Source organism: Suillus subalutaceus (genome assembly GCF_016647625.1).
Source record: "Suillus subalutaceus strain FC151 chromosome Unknown DFJ58scaffold_595, whole genome shotgun sequence".
NCBI classification, from domain to species: Eukaryota; Fungi; Basidiomycota; class Agaricomycetes; order Boletales; family Suillaceae; genus Suillus; species Suillus subalutaceus.
In genome coordinates this window covers 1-16,599 of record NW_024540844.1, presented here as the reverse complement: position 1 = coordinate 16,599, position 16,599 = coordinate 1, and the positions used below count along the sequence as shown (strand labels likewise).

The 16,599-nt window shown below is 46.8% G+C and overlaps 3 protein-coding genes across 3 annotated transcripts; 2 read left to right on the top strand and 1 right to left on the bottom strand.

Moving 5' to 3' along the window:
• Positions 1–5,899: 5,899 nt before the first annotated feature.
• DFJ58DRAFT_738996 (uncharacterized protein) lies at positions 5,900–9,063 on the bottom strand (the record flags this gene model as incomplete). The annotated part of the gene is made up of 9 exons (XM_041387020.1): positions 5,900–6,207; positions 6,256–6,557; positions 6,608–6,813; positions 6,859–7,293; positions 7,340–8,217; positions 8,265–8,405; positions 8,461–8,554; positions 8,607–8,944; positions 8,994–9,063. 9 exons carry the CDS (start codon positions 9,061–9,063, stop codon positions 5,900–5,902), a joined length of 2,772 nt encoding a protein of 923 aa, XP_041234793.1.
• Positions 9,064–13,331: 4,268 nt separating this feature from the next.
• DFJ58DRAFT_738994 (uncharacterized protein) lies at positions 13,332–14,015 on the top strand (the record flags this gene model as incomplete). Its single annotated transcript, XM_041387019.1, has 3 exons — positions 13,332–13,766; positions 13,816–13,908; positions 13,974–14,015. 3 exons carry the CDS (start codon positions 13,332–13,334, stop codon positions 14,013–14,015), a joined length of 570 nt encoding a protein of 189 aa, XP_041234792.1.
• Positions 14,016–14,323: 308 nt separating this feature from the next.
• On the top strand, positions 14,324–16,497 carry DFJ58DRAFT_849888 (uncharacterized protein; the record flags this gene model as incomplete). Its single annotated transcript, XM_041393731.1, has 8 exons — positions 14,324–14,593; positions 14,642–14,752; positions 14,800–14,940; positions 14,991–15,179; positions 15,228–15,341; positions 15,401–15,634; positions 15,679–16,110; positions 16,159–16,497. 8 exons carry the CDS (start codon positions 14,324–14,326, stop codon positions 16,495–16,497), a joined length of 1,830 nt encoding a protein of 609 aa, XP_041234791.1.
• Between the last annotated feature and the right edge of the window lie 102 nt (positions 16,498–16,599).

The window sequence follows — 16,599 nt, the reverse complement described above, 5'->3', positions numbered from 1 at the left end:
ACGCTTCGACTTATCAGATCTCGGTCCCGCTCGCCACTTCCTTGGCATGCACATTACGCGCGACCGAGAGAAGAGGCTCCTCACCATTAGCCAGAAGGCTTACCTTGAGAAGATTCTCAAACGCCGGCATGACACTGTGCAATCCCGTCAGTACGCCTATGACACCTGGATAACCTTGCAGAAGGCCACTCGCCCCCCAACGAGTGAAGAAGCGGACGCCATTGCGTCAATCCCATATCGCCGAACTATCGGGGAACTCAACTACGCTATGCGAACCACTCGCCCCGACATCGCTTACCCAGTTTCATGCCTCTCCCGATACATGGAGAATCCCAGTATCGACCATCATCGTCAACTCAAACATCTTCTCCGGTACATTCGTGGAACTACGGATTTAGTACTTATCTTCGGCTCGTCAAACGAGGGACTCGTTGGGCACTCGGATTCGGACTATGCTGCAGATCGGGACATAGCAAGTCCACCAGTGCTTATGTTTATCAACTCTTCGGAGGGCCCATTAGTTGGAAGTCGCAGAAGCAATCTGTGGTCGCTACCTCGACCACGGAAGCCGAATATATCGGTCTATCGATCGACGCTTCACGCGAGGCCTTATATCTGATCCAGCTTCTACATGACTTCCGCCTCGACCCTGAACTCTACGACCCCGCACTCCTATATGGAGACAACCAGTCCAGTATTGCACTCTCGAAGAATCCAAGGTTCCACGAAAGAGCCAAGCACATTCGCGTCCACTACCATCTCATCCGTGACCTCGTCGACACAAACAAGATCGAACTCCAGTACAAATCCACCTCAGAGATGATTGCTGATAGTCTAACGAAGGCGTTACCCTCGCCCAGTGTCAACGCATCGGTGACATCGATATCTTTGGTGAGTAAGAGTGGTGCTGGAGAGATGATCACTCACATCCTATCAACGGGTCGCCAAATTCTACGGTCAGCATAGTTCGGCCTAAATGAAGAATAACACACTCACACCCTATCACCAGATCGGGATATCTTTGGTCAGCATAGCTTGACCTCGCAGTAGGAGCGAGATGCTCACCAACTGTCAACAAATTGACAATGTCTTTTATTTAGTATGGAGCGAGGTAGGCGCTGGATCAACACACTCACAACCTAATCATTGGGTCAGCAATGTCTGCAGTCAGCATGGTACGGGCTACTCACCGCATGCCATAATTCCATCCACAGTTACTTTTGTCAACATGGCTAAACCTCACACAGGACCAACACACTTACTTGCTATCAGCACCTCGGTCAGATGACTCAACACCAATGGAGGATCAACATGCTCACCAACTATCGATAAGTTCGGAATATTGTCAATGAGTCTTACAGGAGATAGAGGATCATCGCACATACGGGCTGCAGCACATCAACAAACTTTGGTCAGCGCAGCTCGACCTCCTGGAGGATAAGAACACTCACCAACTATCAATGAATTAACAACATCCATCTACAATCAGCATGACTCGAGCTCGACAGAGGATCGGTACGCTCACAGGCTATCAGTACATCGATAAATTCTTTGGTCAGTGTAGTTCGACCTCGATGGAAAATAAACCGCTCACCAGCTGTCAACAAATTGGGGATAACTTGGGTTATCATGGCCAAGGTCAAAGTATCACTACACTTACAGGCTGTCAGAGCATCAACAAACTCTCTCTGGTTGGCGTAGCTCGAACTTTGATTGGGGATAAACAGACGCACCAACTATCAACAGATTGTTAAAATCTTCGGTCAGTATGGCTCGAACTTTGTGAAGAATCAAAAAACTCACGAGCTACCAGCGTGCATATGCGATTTTTTTGGTTAGCAAGACTTGAGGTCAACTAAGGATCAACACACTCACAAACTGTCAACAAACCAACGATTTCTACGGTCAGCGAGAGTCGACACTGGACAGATGATAATGATCACTCACGGCCTGTCATCAGATCGGTCATTTCCTTGGTCAGCGCGGCGCGAACTTGCTGGAGAATCACCACACTCACTTCCTAATCACAGATCGGCAAATTTGTCGGTCAGCATGTGTCGACCTCAACATAGTATCAACATACTCACTCGCTATCGATGGGATGGCAAATTTCTCTGATGAGCAAACGTTGAGATGGACAGAGAAAGTATGCTCACCCGCTGTTATCGGATCCACAATATTAATGTCTTCGGTAAACATACCTCGGCCTTCACAGGGAATCAACGCACTCACTTCCTGTCAGCATATCAATAAATTCTTCGGTCACCGTGACTCGATCGAGGCACTCACCAACTATCATCGGAGGATACAATTTTTCGGTCAGCATGGCTGAGCCATACTGAAAGTCAAAACACTCACGTCCTGTCATCGGATCAACAAAACTTTTAAGTTCGGTTTGCATGATTCGAAAATCGACACACCTCACAGCCTGTTACAATGATCAGCACATTCTTCGGTCAGCGTGGCTGAGTTCGACAGAGGATCTCTACACTCACAACCTATCAATAGATCAGCAAGATCTTTGGTTAGTATGCCTCGATCTTGACAAAGAATCGGCACGCTCACGAACTGTAGACAGATAAGCAATTTCTGGGATTAACAGGGGCCGAACTCAAAGGAGGATCTACAAACTCACGAACTGTTATCAGATGGGCAATTTGTATAGTCAGTATGGCTCGAGCTCCACTGAGAACCGACACACTCACAGCCTGTAGCAATCGGTGAATTTTCTGGTCAGGGGCTAAAACCCGACAGATATGATCACAATACTCACATCCTATCAATGATCAGCAATTTCTTCGATCAGCATGGCTCGACCTTGACAGAGTATAGTATAGACACTTACGAACTATAAACGGGTCGGTAATTTCATCAGTCAGCAAGGCTCGAGGTTGACACAGAATCAACACACTTACAGTCTGTCATCAGATCCGAAATGTCTTTAGTCAGCATGGCCCGAGCTCTACCAAAAATAAGCACACTCACTCTCTGCCAAGGATCAGGAATTCGTCAGTCAGAAAACCCCGAGATCGGCAAAGGATCAACACACTCACAGCCTGTCATTGGGTCAGTAAATTTGAGGTCAGCAAGGCGCAGGCTCCAAAGAGGATTAATCGACGTACAGCCTGCAAAAACCGACCAACATCAGCGGGTGAGGATTTTTGAAAATTAGCATCTCACTGAAGGATGCGGAAACCAGCCAGCCAGCCAGCCAGGTTGGCTATCAGCTTTTCCCCTTGATCATCCGCCGATATGGAGATTGTCTGAACAGAACCGAGGTGTGCTGCAAGTGTTCTAAAGTCAAATTCAGTCATTGCCACTCAAACAATGTTTTGGGAGCCGCCTTTCAACCGCGTATTTGATGCACAGCTCCAAATTGGTCTGCTGAGTTGAGATTATTAACTGCTTGAGTGTTTCATTATCCAGCGCTTCAGCCGTGCATTCGATGAGTGGACTGCAATCTGCACCACCCTCATTCATGTCTGGATGTCAAACATAGATAAGCGGCCCTGTTGACTTCAAAGTGATAATCAAACAACGTACCAGCAAGGCATACGTGACGTTTCGGCGGGTAACGAATGTTGGCAGGGTCATATAGAGACTTCAGTTCTGACCCGTTCATAAATGACTCCATGGCATTCTTGGAAGCCAGTTTCTTCGCATCCTCCCTCGATGCTCCCCCACTTTTCAGCTTTGCAAATTCTTCGTCATGGAGGGCGTCAAACTTCGTGAATAATACTATCACTGGAACTGAGAATTGTGAACAACGAAATGAGTTGATCGCAAACAATTAGTGGGATCCAAAGGCTTACTGTTTCTAGTGTCGCACTGAGAGAAAAAATTGGATTCCCCCGCTGTGAACCATCTGCATTTCTCATCCATTGGAATGCAGTACCTATGTCAAAGAAGTGAGCTATTTCACGCCACCAAGGTGAAAAGTTACCATATGGCATGAAACCGATTCTCTAAATGCTCTTCCTGAGACCGCCTCGCGATAAATTCCTTCACGAGGTCGAATTCGGAGCGTCCGCCTGCCTCGAAACCACGTGAATCGTGAAAGACATACCTTGGGTTGCTTCCAAACACCATTTCATTATCGATATCATGCGATCCGCGCTAAGAACACATCAGGTCACGTTGCGAATTAAAAGCCCATACTTGTTACCTCCCTCGATGCCATCAAAACGGTGGAATCAATCTGATCTCGATGAGTCAATCAACTACCATCCTCCTACTAGCACCATGTTGCGCACATTTAACTTTGCCCCAGAGCTATCGTATATCTCAGGGTTCTCCCATGTTTTGCAGACCGTCTGAAGAATGGTAGTTTTGCCTGCATTCGCTCTTCCTATAATGAGGATTCGGAAGCGACAGAGGAATAGGCTCCGATTGACGTGAGTCTGGCCAGCCCCACGAGCAGGGTGTGCAGGGCCCACAAAAAGTACTTGCCTGTCACGAACCATTCAAGTTAAGACTGAGTGCGTACTGAGAGCCACTGAAGCTGGAGTCGAGGAAGCGATAACAGATCCACAGAATGAGGCGATGCTCAGCCACTAATCAGTAAACTACAAGATCTTGCAAAGTTCAGATTTAGTCACAGATTCTCACAAAAGCAACTGTACATTTGGTCTTTGGTGGAACGTAGGCTCGTGACCAGTCTGGCGTATACTACCACGGGTACTCGAGTGGTGCATAGTCAGACTGGTTACGAGTCTAGGTGGAACGTTGCAATGCCTTGAAAGGCACTGAAACCCAAATTAGGAATTTGCGAGAGGAGAGCGATGCATGGGTCAAGTTGGGTTGGTGAGGCTTCTACGACCTGATACTAGTACGGTCATTCCGATGCGCCAGTTTACCAGCTAAATGAGTTCTGGTCTGAAAGTACTGGAGTAAGTAGTTCGAGTTTGGTTCAAGTTGAACAAAGTCGCAACTCGTGCTGACTAATAACCGTGGCACCCTGCCTTTGTTTGGTTCTGACTTTGAACTTACCTCTCTCGTTTTCTATATAGACTATCGATGATCGATGAAGTCCGAGGTGGTTCAAAAGCCACGAAATAACCTACTCGGAGGATGTTCCGGAGGTTCGATAGCTGATTCACTAGTCTTCAATGGTGCGCCATCTGCTCCGACATGGTCGCAAGTGTGCTCAAATATCACCTCACGGCGCTCTTCTCGCCTCACAGTATCTAGTACTCAGCCTGGGAAATGAAAAACTGTACAACCCCATCGGTGAGTCCCCTCAGCTCAGTAGCAAATCGCCCTCAAATTGACAATTGCTATGGCGGGCGTAGAGTGGGGGCTGCATACAAGTCGGTTACGAGACACCTTGAACCCACTGAGTCAACGACACACGGGCGGTTTGGGAGTTTTTCACTATGTGAGATTGGTTTCAAAATGTCAGTGATAAAGTTGGCGTTTTGACTATACATTTTGACCGAATAAAAATAAAAAATTTGGATGTGTGCCAAAATCCCAGGTGAAATTCTACATTTTATGTACCATTTTGAGCGCCATAAAGTACAAAGTTTTGAGCGCAGGAAAGTTTTCCTCAGAATTTCATGTAACTAGGTACATTTTCCGATTGCAGCATAATCAAATTTTTTGCAAGTTAAAATGGGGAACGTAAAATGTGAACTTTTAACACGAGAAAAATGACGTGGGCACTCATCGGGCACTCATCGGGCATTCATCGGGCACTCGTTGGGTATTCATGTTGGGTATATTGTAGAGTATATTGTAGAGTACATTGAGTCTGCAAGAGTATGATATAAGTGTCTATCGGAATCTACTTTCCTCCACAAGGCATATCTGATCGAATCGCAAAGTGAAGCTAATCCTAGCAGTAATCGCAATCTCAACAGTATTCTTTTTCATGTTGCACTTCGCGACAGTCATGATCTCACCACGAGTGTCGCCATCCAGGACGAGACACTTTTGGTTTTTTTTTGCGCGGTGGAGCTGGACTAAGATCACTGACGGGGATGTGATAGTGCTGAAGCGCGGCTCCGGCACCGTTAGATGTACAAAATACCGCGACGCAGCCATCAGGTGCGGGTCCATTCTCACCGCAGAACGGGTCAGGACAGGCCGTAGATACGAAGCGATTATGCAGTCTGCCTCCCATGAAACTTGGTGATACTTTAAGCACCACGTGATGACGAGTCAACTTCAACGCAAACTCCTTGTTCATCAACCAAGGTAACGGGCCTGTAATGAAATAAGTCAAATGTTGACAAGTCTACGTTAGAGACTCACTGCCGTTTCGGGACTTCTCCTTTATATCTGCGATGGCGTCCTCGATGTCCTCTGCATTAGTAGCAACCCAGGGGTCGTATGTCTTGACACCAAGGCCATCCGCCGAATCATGGTTGTTATGGCTGGACCAGTTGGACCACTCGCTGGAGCTGGGATCCATACTAGAACTGGATGGGACTACGGGATCAGGTGGAGGGGTCTTGCTTCGACATGGCGGCATGATGTACGATTTTTTCTGCATCTCGCAGAAGGAGATCATGTCCGGACCTTCGAGTATTGCACCGTTTAACCTCATTCCGTATCTTAAATAGTCGTTAATAAAAATCAATACAACAATACAAAATGTGATCACCTAGTAGCAACGTCCTCGCGTTTAACCGTAGTGCGCGCTTGCCCATGCACAGAAACGGAGCAGGAATCATGAGCGAGTTGGTATAGCGTGGCTCGGTAGCCCTTCCGTGCACCTCCGATGATAAAGACTTCTTTACCGATGATGTCGCGAAATGAATCCGGGTTCACGTTGGATAATTTCATGGCAAATCCAATAGGAACGTTAACCTGTCATATCTTAGAGACGCACAATTTGAGAAGAGTAGTACTTACGAGTGAGTAATCGCCCTCAGAAATCAGGGTCAGGCGCGCATTTGCGAAGTCCACGGCTTGCACCACCCCTTTTGTCTGGAACTCTGGCCCACGGGCGACAATCACGACGTCTCCGGGCTTAACATCATAACCCCTTTCCTTGGTAAATTGGAGAGTCTTGAAGGGACGAATGCGCTGTACAAATGCTGTGGGGGCGTTGATCAACTCATCCTCGATATTGCCCTCAGCTCGGAACCACAGCGTAGTCCCCCCAATAGGAAACCACACCACATTCCCGCATTTCCCCATGTACTCTCCCGCACATACTTCTATCTCGTCCCCGATTTGAAGAGATTCGGGCTCGGGGAGAGGGTCGAAATCTGGCTGCATTGGCAGCCGGGATTGAAGAACGTGAGTTAGAGGACGACGATCTAGATAGTACTTCGATACTTCCACCTATGTGATGTCAGACAGGCTTACAGGATGTTATATTTAATCATACCTCTTCATTGGTGGCTTCTTGACATACGTGAAACAAGTCCTCAGACTTCTTAATGATGTGCCCTTCCAGACCTGCGTAAGCGCCCGCTACGACTCGAACCGTGTCGCCAACCCAAAAGACACGCTCAATGTCCTGGAGTCGAAATTCCAGTTCTTGCCCATGCCCATCGAGGATGAACTTTAAGCATGCGGAGCCAGACGCATGGTTTGTCGAAACGACCGTGCCAATTTCTTGACAGACTTCTCCTGTGATAGGCCTGGCCGAATCACCAACGCGCAAGAACTGCAGTGAGAAGGTCTTCAGAGTTTTCTTGAAGAAAGGTACATCCCACCCGGACTGGAGATGTAGTCGAATGTCGTTAGCATGAGGGGAGGCGACCAGCTCCAGACCGTCGCGGCGAAAGTTCTTCAGCAAAAGTCCCATGTAGTATCGTTCTCCTTTGTACGACCATCCCACGACTTTATCATCCTGAAGAATGTCAGACACTGTTTTGTCATTCGGCAGGCGAGCTCGGTCGAGCAGCGCCACAGATCTCTTAGGCATGTCGTAGGGGAAGTCGCGTGGGGGAATCAATACTGTGACGAAGTCGTTTAATTGTTTGGGGTCGAAGACATAGCCGATGTCGCCCTTGTATTTTCCCTGTGTGATCTTCACCCACCCGGGGTTGGGAAGTGTAGAGCGTGAACGTTCGACCGCTGCTCGTTCTTCCTCCGAGATGTGAGTATAATCTTTCACGGAGGAAGAGAGTAAATTAAGCGTTGTCGCAATCGTTCTAGGGCTATCTGAGACAGCATAGAGCTGGCCTGGTATCCAAGGCGATACGGTAACCGCTACTCCATTGCTCCTGAGATGTTCAGCGACACGTTGCGTGGCAGATCCTGGGATACATTCAGTGCGATGCTAGGTAATTAAAATAAGGACTCACTGTGAACATGGAGAAGGTACATCCTGCTTGGGACCGCGCCGGAGGACGAGACCGCTCTATGACTGGTGCTTGGGGCGTTTTCGTACCTGTCAAAGATGTGATCGATCGCTGCGGATAGCTTATCCTTGGCCGATGAAGGTCCTGGCAAGCGTGTAACGTTCAATGACCGCACAGAAGGGCCATCGTCACCCTCCACCTGCGAGCTTTCCCCCCTCCTCCTCCTCCTCCTCCTCCTCAACATCATCGTCATCGTCATCAGATGCCTCATCGTCGATAAAGGGATTTTTTGGCTACATGTATGGTTTAGTATATATGTCATTATAAAACGAATATATTTCTTACTCTTCGGACGCGTGCGCTTTTCAAGCGAACCGCTGCCTTCGGGGCAGCCGTAGATATTGCAGAATCTTTCCGCAGGGTAACGACTGTCGATGTACTGGAGGCGCCCTGGGGTATATGCCTGGCCTTCAAGGCGAGAAGATTTGCTAAGGCGAGGCAGTTATCATCGTCGCCGGAGAACAACGCGTCGCGAGCTTCTTTCCAATCATCTGCGTCGTATCGATTGCCCAAGTACGAGGCAAAAGCCGCCTCCATCTGAGGGTAGGTCATATCAGTAGTGAGGTACTGCTCCAGAATGCGCCATGCACCGTGATCTGCCAGCGGTGATGGCGCTCTCGTCCCTGTTATCTGCATTAGAATAAACACAGACGACATGATGCAACAACTAACCTTCATGATTCCTGATGCGTTTCGAGGTAGGTTCGTCATCATGAGACTCAGATGCCGCTCGTTTGGACATCCTGTAGTTGATATCAATTAATTGAACATATAATCCTGTTGCAACAGGAACGCTTACAATGCAAGTGCTCAATTCTGTATTGTATCTATCCTATCCTACCAATCTATAGGCGTACTATCTATAGGCGTATTGAGTAGTGGGTCACGGAAAGAAGAGATGTTAACGCACAGGTGCCGTATTTATAGTGAACGACTTAATGTGGAAGCGCTTAGCAAATGCAGGACAATCGCGGAGACAACACTGTGGTCCTCCAATGTTTTGTGCTAAGACCTAGTAGAACAAAAGTCCTGCCTGGCCCACATATACTTTGTAACTAGTGTACGCAACAGTAATTATAAAGTAGCGCTTAATATAAGAAATTAAATCCCTATTCTATACTATCGCTTGCGTGTACCTAGAGTTCGGAAAGGGAATTTTGATTAACGGACGCCCTTGATATACAGAACGACTATGAGTTCAAACCCAGCCGGCCGCAGCCGGTGTCCTGCATGATTTGGGAATCATGCATGGACATGACTACTAGGTATCCCCCTAAAAGACAAAGTCTGTTAGCTTAGTCCTCAGACTAGTCAACCCATACCTTGGTATCAAACCTTGGTCCAATAGTTTCAGTTTTCCCTCAGTGATTCATGAATCCACCATGTTTTGAAGAAAAGTCATATGTGAGATGGGAATCACATAATGACCTAGTTGATATGAGAAGCAAAATGAAGGTTAATGTATTGCCTTTCATTTGGCTTATTCACTTTGGCTAGAGAAACCCATAGAGAAAAGTTCAAAGCCTAACAAAAACCTATCTAAAAAGCCCGCGTATTGTGTACTATTATTTGTTCTATTATTTCTGAGTTGTTTTCTCTAGTGTTTCTTTACTTTACTTTTCTATTAGGATGCTCTGACTAATCAGATGCTTCATAAAATTGTACCTACAGGGTATGATGTCATAATGATGTCATAGGACTTCACCTACACTCCTGCAGGTATTTTGGTTGAAAGATATGATATCATAGTGATGTCATAATGATGTCATGTTCCATGGAATTTGCTAGAACATTCCAATGACTCATAATGACTCATAGTGACTCAGAATGATGTCATTATCCCACCATGAATATTCTGGAATGTTCTTTTGCACCTGCTAGAACATTCTGCTCCAGTTTTTGGAATATTCTTCCCACATTCTGAAGTCATTACATCACCTTTTTACTTACATAATATTCCCACACAAAATGTATATAAGGAGAGCCCATTCTCCCCCAAAAAATAGATCTCCCACTTGTTGCATTCAAGAATCTCCCTCTTGAGCAAATTGAACTCTCACCTAAGAAGCTTCAGTCTGAACAAATTGCTGCTTACAAAGCCCATTTCCTTTGTAAGAACTGTCCAGGCAAGTGCAGGGAAAGTGTTTCCCTTGAGATTACATAAGTTTCTCGCGATAGAAACCCAGTTTTGTGAGACCAGTGTTCTCACCACGTAGTGTTTACTGACCAACACGAGCTTTGGTCACCATTGTTATTTTGTGAGACCAGCATTCTCACCAGGTATTTGTATACTGACCAACACGAGCTTTGGTCATTGTTGTTATTTGTCATTGTTTTATATTTGTCATTTGTTGTTATTTGTGAGACCAGCGTTCTCACCAGGTATTTGTATATTGACCAACACGAGCTTTGGTCCACGTAGTCACATTTGAGACCAGCTTCTCAACAGTTAACCGTATATTCAGGAAACCAGTTCAAGTGTCTAGACGGTATATCCTAGACAATCCCATAGTTTCAATCAGAGATAATAAAGCTCCGGCTAAGTTAATCTGACTGATTGGTTTAGCGAGCCTCCCAAGAACTCACACATTATCTACCACGAAAGAAGAAAAGTCGTAGACCGTGTTAATCGAGGACTGGCAAGAAGTCTTATCCAGTGTAATTGTGGTGTCATTACATTCTTACACGTATTTATATAAGACCCTCGGTTATTAAGACACCGGCCGTGGGCGCTGAGTATGGACTTGACTACGAATTCAAACCCAGTCGGCCGCAGCCAGCCGTGGGCGCTGAGTATGATTTTGGGCTGAGATTGAATCTCATAGTCGTTCTGTATATTAACCCGCGTCTGTCATAAGCTTTCTTTTCTTTTCGACTTCATCCTTCCATACTGTAGTAGTGTAGTCGAAGGTAACTTTGAATTAGACCTTAGCACTACACTTTGCGCGCCGTAGTCAATTTAGAATAAAACACTCGACATAAAGTGCGCTTTTTGACTTCGACTTGAGCGCAGTAATAGAAACCAAATGTCAATATTAATGCTGTTAATGATAGGGGCTAAGCCTGGACAGATGGTGCCTACAAATTGTCTTATTGACGTGTAGTGCCCGATTATCGATCTGAATCGAATACACTGTGCGTAGATTTATTCACCATATCAGAATCTATCTAACTTCCGAGAAGAATCACAGCGTGCACGTCCTTAGAATCATCACGCAACTTTTCACGTCCCAATATGATGGACTTGACGGGTTCGTCATGATTCCCATTATCCACCGGGCTTTGTGCCCTCTCAAGGACTCCGCCCCTCCGATCCTCGATATATTTCTCTAGTAAGAGACGAACGTCATCTGGCAGGTCCTGCGGTCGATCCCCGAACTTTGAATATTCTTGCCAGACATTTCCCAGCGACACCAACGATAATGTTTTGTATTGCCCGAGGACCTGCAGCTTAGTGGGTCAGCTTGTCTTGTCTCTGACGATAGTACTCACACAGGCTATCATCCCCATTGCGATAACTAGCTGGACTATTCCCCGTACGAAGCTCTTCAGCGCTGATAGAGGACGATTATCTGCTGACTTTGCAACACTGTCTTGTTTGCGACACCAGATGGAGATGGTTGGTTCCGCGTCGTTTACAGACGTTGCTCCGAAGATCAGGCTGCGGTGTATGCCGTCGTATGTCTTACATTTGTCTGTCAGATTAAAATTCTAATTTCATGTAAATAGCGCACCGTCACAGTTTGTACTCGGCCTGTATCGGCATGTTGCAAGACCTGTTTCAGTGTCCCTTCATTTTTATCAAAAACATAGATAACTCCTGTGTCACTACCCCCAACCACGAGGGTAGCCTTCCCCCCAAAAACAACCTGCTTCGGAAATGTCTTGACTGGGTTGGTATTATAGGTGCGGATACACACTGCATCATCCAGGCGATGTAAGCTAAATCCATTCATAACATTGTCCATCAGGAACAGCGTTTGGCCTGCATCTACAGAAGCATGCCCGCTGTAGTGACATGGTAAGTGATTATCAACGATTGATGTCAATATCACTTACATTAACGGCCCGGCGTTGTTTGTAGCGATGACGGCGCCATCCGTGCCCCTAAGTGTATGTCTAGAATGGCCCACAGGATATTAGATGCAGAGTAATCAGGTAGGTGTGAACATTTACATCTCGCCATCGTACATCCCGAAGACTAATATGTTTCTACTTGCAGTACGGTTGAAATTTATGGTGCGCGGAATGGTAGTAGCAAGCTCGACGCTGAAAATCGGTATTAACGGTCCCTTAAAGTCAAACGCCCAAACTTGAATGCGTCTGTCGCGCGTCCCACTCGCAATTCGAGTGTCGTTGCCAGTATGATCGCATGTAAGACACATGATCTCCTTACCCGTTCCAACCCTCCTTGATATTTTTGCATCGAAGTCTTGCAAACCTTCCCCCTGCTGCTGCCAGATCCCTATGAAACCGAGTCCCGTGCCATAACATAATGTCTCCCGCGTTGCCTCATGGCGGGTAATCCAACACGCGCAAGTTACTGGATCCGCTGGGTTTCGAATGGCTGGGGTTTGAGGTGGGATTGGGAGCTGAGCTCGCCTTTTAAGATCCCAAATCCTCATTCCGTCAGATCCTGGTATGCATTAAGTTACTTCCTATTTCATCGTGCATATTGAACTCACCCCCACTTGCTAACATGCAGCCATTGTGAGAGACCGCTAAGCAATTGATGGCGTTCTTATGCCCGACAAGGCGCCCTTCGAGGCGATAATCGTTGGAATGACTGGTGGGGAGTAAAAACATTGGAGGCATTAAAGTGGGTTCATCCATCGTTATCTTGAAGGACTTATATTGACTGACCGACACAATAAGGTCCATAACAAACTGGACGACAATCAATAATGACATCCTGCCTAACAACGTTATCCTGGTAGGCATCTGATCAACACCCGAGCTAAACACCCATATAAAAACATCTTCTTGGCTCCGTTGGGTATCAGGTCAGTCATGCATTCACCCTCCGTGCCTGTCGCTCCTTTTTATGAGCCTGAAGGTCCTCCCGAAGCCCTCCCATTATTGACGTATCACACAGAGATGTTTTGTCCAACTACAACGTCCATCTCTATATCTTGGCAAGAAGAAATGGTTTTCTTCCCTCGTAGTCTTACGAGGCGAACTGCCACTCCTTCGCGCTTGTTCACTACCCCGTCTCGTGCAGTGACACCCATATTTTCTCGCCTGCCTACCCCCAAAGTCGCCAAGGCTGTTTCATTTTCTGCAGAGCAGATCAGTCAGGCGTCAATTGGTTCTTCTTTGTCATCCATAGCTTCCCATGAGTCAAAAATTCCCAAACCAGACGGTGAGGCTGGACGTCCTAGCCGTGGTGGATACAACTTGGAAATAGCACTCAAGTGGGATTCCGGCCGCTTCAAGGCGTTCAAGGTGAGCTGGCACTTGAGTAATTAGATCCCCTTGAAACTAATGACATTAGGAGTGCGTTCACGCTTCGATCCAGAAACACTGCGACACTAGCAAGAGCAAGACATCTCAAACACCTGCCGCAATAGTTGCAGTCCAGACAGAGGTACATCTAGAATTTCTATTTCCGTTTGATGCTAACTTCGTTTGAGGTCCTATCTCACTTTACAGAACTCAATGATTATGATGGCTGTTGGCCAATTGGAGATATAATTCAGATGCAGCTGAAAAACACCGCTGCGAAGCAGCGACAAAAGAATACAGTACACAAATAACCTACGAAAGCATAATGTAGCTTTTTTTGGCGATAATCGAAGAACAATTTGAAACGACTGATACCTAATACCTAATACTCACGCGCTATGAGTGTAATATGACTCAGGCGTGTTATGATTGCTTGTACATCATTAAATAGAGTTTAACAACGTTGTTGTCGCATTCGGTCACCGCAACGCGGCCGCTGACATTAGGTGAGCTCTCTCCAGATAAAATTCGCGCTACTGAATGATTTGAATTGCAAGATGTCCCGCCTAACGTCTTATTTCTTTTCGGATGGTGCAGACAATGATCCCATCACCCCAGTTGTAGAGTCTTACCCTCTTAACGAGCGTCGTCCAGCAGCGGCCATGCATACGTATCCCCCCCAGCCTGTTATCTCCGCCAGTTTAGATCCTCGTACATCAGCAACACCATCATCGCCCGCTATATCACTTGGCGACGAGTTCGGGATGGATTTATTCGACAACCCCTGGGGAACTGCTCGTAGGAAGAGGGATGACGATGACCAGCCGGTGGGTCATCGAGTACTTTTTTGCTTTTCTGAGCTAACAAATATTCAGCCAAATAAAATATTCCTCAAAGAAGTCGATCAGTTGTCCAGACTGCGGGATGATGTGCGCGAGTTACACTTCTCCAAGCACGATCTTTTGCTCCGCAAGCGGCAAATACAGGTATACTCATTGAATATCTCCTGTGTTCATACTTGACTAACTTTCAGGCCAATGCCAACTCACAAGAATCGAATTTGCGATCCGTCATCGCGCAGTATCAAGAACGTCAGGGATTCCTTGAGCGTGGCAAAGCCGATGCCCTCACATCATTGAATGAGAATCATCATAATGAACTCGCCATCTTCCAGGTAGGGTTCTGTCCCCATGATGTTGTCGATATCCTGACTTTGTGCGCCAGAATCGAATGGCGTTGGGTATACGTGAAGCAGAACAGGAGGCGCGCACAGAACGAGATATCTCATTAGCTAAACAAGACGCTTTCTTTCAATATGAAGGTAACGTGGCTAAAAAGAAATTGTTGGCCGAGAAAGAAGCCGAGTTAGCCCGCCTCGCTGCCGGGTATAGCAGCAAGATAGCTTCATTGGATGTGCGTACCGACATGTTCGTATGTGGAGCTTTCCTGACATATTTACAGAGCCAGATGCGACAAGCAAACATCGCAAGTTCCTCTCCCTCCCTCCCTTCATGGCGCCATGTTGTAGGCAAAAGACCTGTTGCCACATGCACGAATATTGTTGGGTTTTCGATAGTAAGCTCATGTCTCTATCGCACACGTATATTTATTATCTAACATCACCCATGCCTAAGATTCCTGACGCAAGTTCAGATTCTGATAGAGACGAGGGTCCTCAGACTAGTGCGCCTCCCCTGACTTCGCTATTAAGTGATGTCCCGATCCAGAATGCCACTGTTGGCATGCTTGTTGAGGCGCTGGCAAAGGTTCTACTGCAGACAGCGCCCCCGAGGGCAGCTCGATCCAAACTCAAAACCCATGAGACCCCTATCGAGAATTTTACTGATGCTCAGCGCCGAAATAATAAGGTACGTTTTTCCCAACACAGCTGACATTGCTAATGAAAAGCCAGGCCAATGTTCGGGAATTATTTTACACGGCATTCCATTTCGCGAAAGATGACGAGTATATGCTTCATGTCACTGCGTCGAGCGAAGCCATATCGTGCTTTACGCAAGGACTGGGCACGGGCCCTGACCCTCTCGAACTGCACTGGGATATGACGACCACACACAACTCCAAGTGGAACCAAAGAGTAATCGATATTCTGTGTTCTCAGTATACTTGCACGTTTGAGACGAACCAATTGGCCACAAGATCTCCTCAGTCCATCAAAAACGATATTACAAAGAAATTCAATCAATGCCGCAGTTCCTGGAGAAGAGCCCAGCCTCGTGTGCTTGACGATGGCACTCGTGAGACTATGAAAGATGTAGGAGACCGACTCGTGGATCAGACCAACGAGCGATTGCGGGTCACAAGGGTCCTCACTCGCAGGGCGACAGTTAGTCATCTTTCTGATTGGCTTGAAGAATGCTAAGTTGCTTTCTAGAAGTTCGAAACTCGTAAGAAAGTCACGTCGGCCCTGCTAAGTGACAGGATAGCGACCGGAAAGGATGACCAGGCTGTATGGGCGTATCTACAATCCCTTGTGGAGACTCTGGGCAAAGATGGCATGAGCTCTGACGAGAGTGAGCACGAAGATGGCGAAGTTCAGGTGTTTCGTCTGAAGAAGATGCCGTGGAGAGCAGACGTCGATCATGAGATGCATATCATTGATCAACAGCGGTTGGCGGGTGCTTCAAACTTCACTCCCCGCGAAGCAAACCCGCAAAGCGTTTTTGCAACGCGATCCAAGAGTCTTCTCGCCCAGCAATCGAAGGCTTACTGAGGGCGTTATACAATTCATCGTGGTTGAATGCCCAATCTCCTTCGTTCACAGTATCTGACAAGAAGCTTCAGAGAATGGAAATTATCCTTTCCCGCTAGTGAT